The following is a 6,260-nucleotide window of genomic DNA, read 5'->3' on the forward strand; positions in this document are numbered from 1 at the left end:
TGCCAGGACCCACACTTTGCCAGAGCCCAGCCTCCAGGTCTGCAGGGCAGGAGCTGAAACAGCTGCTGGATTTTCCTGGTCTCCTGTCCAGGCAGGCAGATCTGCCCAACTGGCTTCCCCGTCCGGCTGTGGGGCACAGCCCGAGGTCTCTCACGCAGTGCAGAGCTCCCTGCCTGCCTGACTGAGCTCTGCTTCCTCTGCCTGTTCCCGCTGCTGACCACAAGGGCCGCCCAGTGTGCCCTCTGCCTTCCAGACATGCCAGGCATCTCGTTGGTCCCTGTATGTGCCAGGCTGAGTGGCACATTCCCTTTCTCTTGTGCCCTTCCCACCCTCATCAACCACACAGCTCTCTGGCTGATAAAATCCCAGTTCCCCTTCCAGCAGTCTGCCCCTTAAGGCCGGGCATCCCCTGGTGCTGTGCCAGGGTCGTCTGTCCAGGGTCAGGGAGCCCTGTCCCCCTCCAGAGACAGGGAACCCTAGTAGGCAGGCCGCATGCCCCAAATGCACCTTGTGCACTGCCCCGTGGGAGGACATCGGAGACAGCCTGGGTACACAGTAGGGGTGCCTGGAGCTGACTCCCCTCCCCAAGGTAGGGGGCTCTGATCGTGACACACCCAGGAGGAGTCGGATGTCACGTCTGTGGGTTGCCTGGAGCCGGGGTGCCCGGGAGCACCTGGACTGCATGGCTTTTGGGCTCCCCTGGTTAAAACCAGTGAGCAAAGGCAGGTGGCTATGTGTAGGCACAGAGCTGGGCCATCCAAGTCCGACTTTGCCAAAGCCTCACAGTAGACAGGGGCAGGCCTTATTAGTTCTGCTTTGCAGATGGGAAAGTGAGTCTGGGAACCTGGAAGGGACTGGCCAGAGCTGCCCAGGTGACCACAGGTGCCTGGAGGCAAGCCAGGTGTGCTGCCCGGGGTCTGCATACCTGCTCCTGAGGGGCCTGTGCCCTCCCTGCCCCAGGGAGCCACGTCCTCACACCTGCCCCTTTGGCCTGCACCCCAGGGGACCGGCTGAACGAGCGCGTGGCCTACCACCGGCTGGCCGCCCTGCACCACCGGCTGGGCCATGGCAAGCTGGCGGAGCACTTCTACCTCAAGGCCCTGTAGCTCTGCAACTCGCCGCTGGAGTTCGACGAGGAGACCCTCTACTACGTGAAGGTGTACCTGGTGCTCGGTGACATCATCTTCTACGACCTGAAGGTGGGTGGGGAGGGGCAGGGCTCGGGGTGTTCCCGGCCCCCTTGGAGTGGGATCTCCACCCAGACCCCAGAGGCCTGGGTTCCAGCCTTCCTTAGGAATGGCCCAGTGGCCTCCCTGGAGCTCTGCACCCAGCTGGAGGAGCCGGCAAGGTTAGCAGATACAACCCAGCTCCCAAGCTGGCCAGGCCCCACCCTCAAGAACTCAGTCTCAGCCAGGGAGGCTGACACATGAGTGGGCAATGGTGGCCTCTGGGTAAAGAAGGGGGATTGTAGTCAGGGGGACCCTCCTGGAGGAGGTGACACCAAAACTGAGTCTTGACAGTCAAGTGTCAAGTTGCATTTAACAAAGAAAACAGGGTCGGGAGAAGGACATTTCGGAGGACGGCATCATCCTCACATTGAATCCACGTTGCAAGATCCATCCAACCAATCCTGCGCCTCCTCTAGGAAGCCTGCCCAGGGTGCCAGCCTGCACTGAGCAACTCCTTCCTGGAGTCCCGAGACACCTTGAACCTTCACATCACCCAGGAAGGGTGGGGTGGGACCAGTGTCTTACCATCGGGTTCACAGACAGGGAAACCCCAGCTCAGGGCAGGTGCAGTGGGGCGGGGCCCCAGCCAGCCAGGCTGAGGCCTTGCTGGGTCGGGTCTGTCTGGAGCGGAGGTGCTGTGCTCCCTCTGCCCCCAGCCCTGCAGGGGTGGAGAGCTGGGACTGTCAGACTCAGACCTGGGGTGTCTCCACCCCTCTGCCCAGCAGGCACCGCCCCTCCTCAGCATCGCACCGGCACCGCATCAGTGCTCCTTATGGGCTGAGGGGCCAGGGCACTCCAGTCCAGGGGCCGAGATCTTGGGGGCCTTAGAACAACATGAGGAGCTGGGGCAGCCCTAAGACCCCGCCCCGTATCCCCCACCGCAGGCCTGGGGCTGCCCGGGAGGCCCCCGCCCAGTGCTGGCGACACCTGGTGGTCAGAAGTGGTCCCTGTGGCCTCCCAAGTCCCAGCCAGACAGGGAGGTGCCAAGTGTCAGACCCAGAGGGACGCTGCTCACCGCTCAGGGGCTCGCCTGGGACCCAGGGGGACGGGCCTCCCAGAAGAGGCCTTTATCTCTCTTGGTCAAGCCTGCCGCCCACTCCGCCTGCCCAGGAGGAAGGAAAGGGCCAAGTAGTACCTGAGAGGCCAAAGTCCACGGTTGGGGTCGAGGGGCAGAGGCCTCCTTCACCTCCTTCCCATGCACAGCCCTCTGGGCCTCATCGTGACTATGCTGTCAGCGCAGGCCAGCTTCCCACAGGGAGGCCCCCTTGGAATTCCCCAAGGGCGGCTGTCTTTCCAAGGCTACACCCTCCTCCTTGTATAGGAGGCTCTGGACCCAGGGCCCAGAGGAGTGGGAGACAAAGCTGGGCTGGATGGGGCCTGGAAGGCTGGCGGAGAGGCAGGGGTAAATGGGCATCTTTGCTGATTGCCTCTAAAATGGGGTCCCCTTTAGTCTACATGTGAGAGTGAGCCCTGGAATAGGGTGGATTAGGTGTGTCCTGGCTCAGCCTGCCACTCACTAGCTGCTGCACACACTATAGGCACATGGAAATGCACACGCAACAGCAAATGCGCACAGCACACAGGTGCACACACACAGGCACACACACACAGGCACACGCACACACACACAGGCACACGCACACAGGCACACACACACTCAGGCACACACACAGGCACACGCACACAGGCACACACAGGCACACACACACAGGCACACGCACACACACACTCAGGCACACACACACAGGCACACGCACACACACACACAGGCACACACACACACACACAGGCACACACACACAGGCACACGCACACACACAGGCACACACACACAGGCACACGCACACGTCAGCACAGGCACACAGGCACACAGGGCACACACACACACACAGGCACACGCAGGCACAGGCACAGTCACACACAGGCACAGCACACACACACAGGCACACACACACAGGCACACACAGGCACACACACAGGCACACGCAGGCACACACAACAGGCACACACACAGGCACACACACACAGGCACACAGGCACACACACAGGGCACACACACACAGGCACACACACACACACACACACACACCACACACACACTCCACACACAGGCACACACACAGGCACACACACACACACACACAGGCACACACACACACAGGCACACACACACACACACAGGCACACACACACACTCAGGCACACACACACACAGGCACACACACAGGGCACACACAGGCACACGCACACTCAGGCACACACACACAGGCACACAGAGGCACACACACACACACGCACACAGGCACACACGCACACACACACAGGCACACACACAGGCACACGCACACCATGTGCACACACACACACACACACAGGCACGCACACACACAGGCACACACACAGGCACACGCACACAGGCACACACACACAGGCACACGCACACAGGCACACACACACACACTCAGGCACACACACAGGGCACACACACACACTCAGGCACACACACAGGCACACCAGGCACACACACACACACAGCACACACACACACAGGCACACACACAGGCACACGCACACAGGCACACACAGGCACATGCACACACTCAGGCACAGGCACAGGGCACACACACACAGGGGCACACACAGGCACATGAGTACACACACACAGGGCACACGCAGGCACACAGGCCAGGCACACGCACACTCAGGCACACACACAGCACACACACACACACACACAGACAGGCATAGGCACACCACACAAGGCACAGCACAGCACAGCACACAGGCAGCACACACGGGCACACACACACAGGGGCACAGGGCACACAAACACAGGGCACACACAGGGACACGCACACACAGGCACACACACAGGCACAGGCACACACAGGCACATACAGACCCACGTGCACACAGGGCACACACAGGGACACGCACACACAGGCGCACACACAGGCACACACACACACACAGGACACACACACGGGCACACACAGCACGGGACATACGGCACAGGGCACACACACACACACAGGGACTCGCACACACAGGCACACACACACAGGCACACACAGGGACACGTGCACACGGGCACACACACAGGGACACGCACACAGGCACACACACACAGGGACACACACACACATACGGGTGCACACACACAGGACACACACACACAGGGCACACACACACACACACACAGGGACACACACACGGGCACACACACAGGGACACACACAGGCACCACACAGACACACACACACAGGCACACACACACGCACATGCGGAGACATATGCTTTGGCTGGCTCCTTCCTGTTTCGTTGGGATGCCCCCACCCCTTCAGGAAGCCCTTGCCTCCCACCCCCGGCTGAGTCTGGGGCCTCCTGGGCCCCCCATAGGCTCCTGGGCTTCCCTCTGCCACAGCCCGGGCCACCCTGTGTGGTCAGTGTTCACTCCCAGGTCCCTCAGACTGGGAGCAAGGACGTTAGGCTCAGCCATGCACCCAGCGCAGAGTCCAGTGTTCGGCTGGGCCGGGGGCATTGGATGACCAGTGGCGGTGACTCGGGGCCTTCTCACGCCCCTGCTCCGTGTGTGGGGCGGGGCAGTGGGGGAATGGACTGCTGCATCTTGGACTTTGTCCTTGGCCCTGGGAGCCATCTTGAGATAGTAAAGGGGGACAGGCCAGGCATGGGTCTTAGAGAGGTCCCTTGGGTGACCCCCATGTGGAGGAGGCGCCTGGGGAGAAGCCGGGTGGGGGATGGGAGGGTCAAGGAGGAGGTCTGGGAGACGGCATCCCAACCCAGGGATGGTGAGTTTGAGCCAAAGATGCATTGAAAACAGGAGTGGATGTCTGGGGAGTCACACTCCGTCAATATTTCAGGGAACATTGCCAGAGAGGACACCTGTGAGATGGTTTTGTACCTGGCCTGGCCCGTGGAGGGCCTGGAAATGGTCAGCATGGACAGGGGCCAGAGGGGAGCCTGGGTCACTCAACACTGTGCCCCTGCTGTGGCTTGGAGCCACGGGTCCTGCATGGAACTCTCAGAGCAGGCAGGATCTGCCCTGACCTCAGCCCATGGGGAAAGCAGCCACTGCCTGCAGAGAGGGTGGCACTGGGGCAGGACGGTTGGGGTGAGTGGGGCGTAGGGGCAGTCAGGAAGGCTTCCAGGGGTGTCAGGGTCATCCCCACCTCCTGCAGCTGAGACCACAGCAGTGTCACAGGCTTCGGGGCTCATGGGGTGAGCCAGCATTGGCTGGACATGTGGAATGACCTGGAGACAGGAACGGCCTCTGGGAAGACGGGCTCCGAGTCCCCCTTTTGCTGAGCATGGCCTGTCCCCTTCAGGACCCGTTTGATGCAGCCGGGTACTACCAGCTGGCACTGGCAGCCGCCGTGGACCTGGGCAACAAGAAGGCACAGCTGAAGATCTACACGCGGCCGGCCACCATCTCCCACAACTTCCTCCTGGACCGTGAGAAGTCGCTCTTCTTCTACCAGAAGGCCAGGACCTTCGCCACAGAGCTCAACGTCCGCAGGGTCAACCTGCCTCCTCTGCCACTCTGCGGGTGGGCCCCCTGGTTGGCCCCCAGCCACCCTCGCTGAGGACAGCATCCGAGGGAGTGGGTTTTGTGCAAGGAGGATGGTCTCCTCCCTCTCCTGGTGTCTCCCGTGGCTCATTTTCTGGGAAATGGAGGCATGAAAGCAGGGTTCAAATAGCAATAAATTTTTCTGTTTTTTTGTTTTTTTTTTGTTTTTTTTTTTTTGCAATAACATACCGAAGTCCCCAGGGCATCCTTCCCTGTGTGCTTCCTGGGCTGTGTCTAGGGGCCAGCTCCTTCCCTGGTGGCAGCCCTCTGATCTTGGGGATGAGAAGGACCCTGAGTCCAACAGACCTGGGCCAGGTCACCATGAGCCTCGGTTTCCTCGGTGGCCAGAGGGGAGATGGTGGTGGAACTCTCTGGGCAGCTCCCTGCTCTCCCTGCTCAGAGCTTTTGCTGTAGGTCTCGTGCCGCCCTTGCCTTTAACCTTC

The 6,260-nt window shown here is 61.0% G+C and overlaps 1 protein-coding gene across 1 annotated transcript in view; it reads left to right on the forward strand.

The window, feature by feature from the left end:
* Positions 1-5,986, forward strand: part of SH3TC1 (SH3 domain and tetratricopeptide repeats 1) — a 48,609-nt gene extending 42,623 nt beyond the window's left edge. The window contains 2 exon segments of the mRNA XM_050792241.1: positions 1,003-1,199; positions 5,576-5,986. Coding sequence (XP_050648198.1) covers positions 1,003-1,199; positions 5,576-5,833 — 455 coding nt within the window. The 3' untranslated portion in view covers positions 5,834-5,986.
* The last annotated feature ends 274 nt before the right edge of the window (positions 5,987-6,260 follow it).

This window comes from Macaca thibetana, chromosome 5 (genome assembly GCF_024542745.1).
Source record: "Macaca thibetana thibetana isolate TM-01 chromosome 5, ASM2454274v1, whole genome shotgun sequence".
NCBI classification, from domain to species: domain Eukaryota; kingdom Metazoa; phylum Chordata; class Mammalia; order Primates; family Cercopithecidae; genus Macaca; species Macaca thibetana.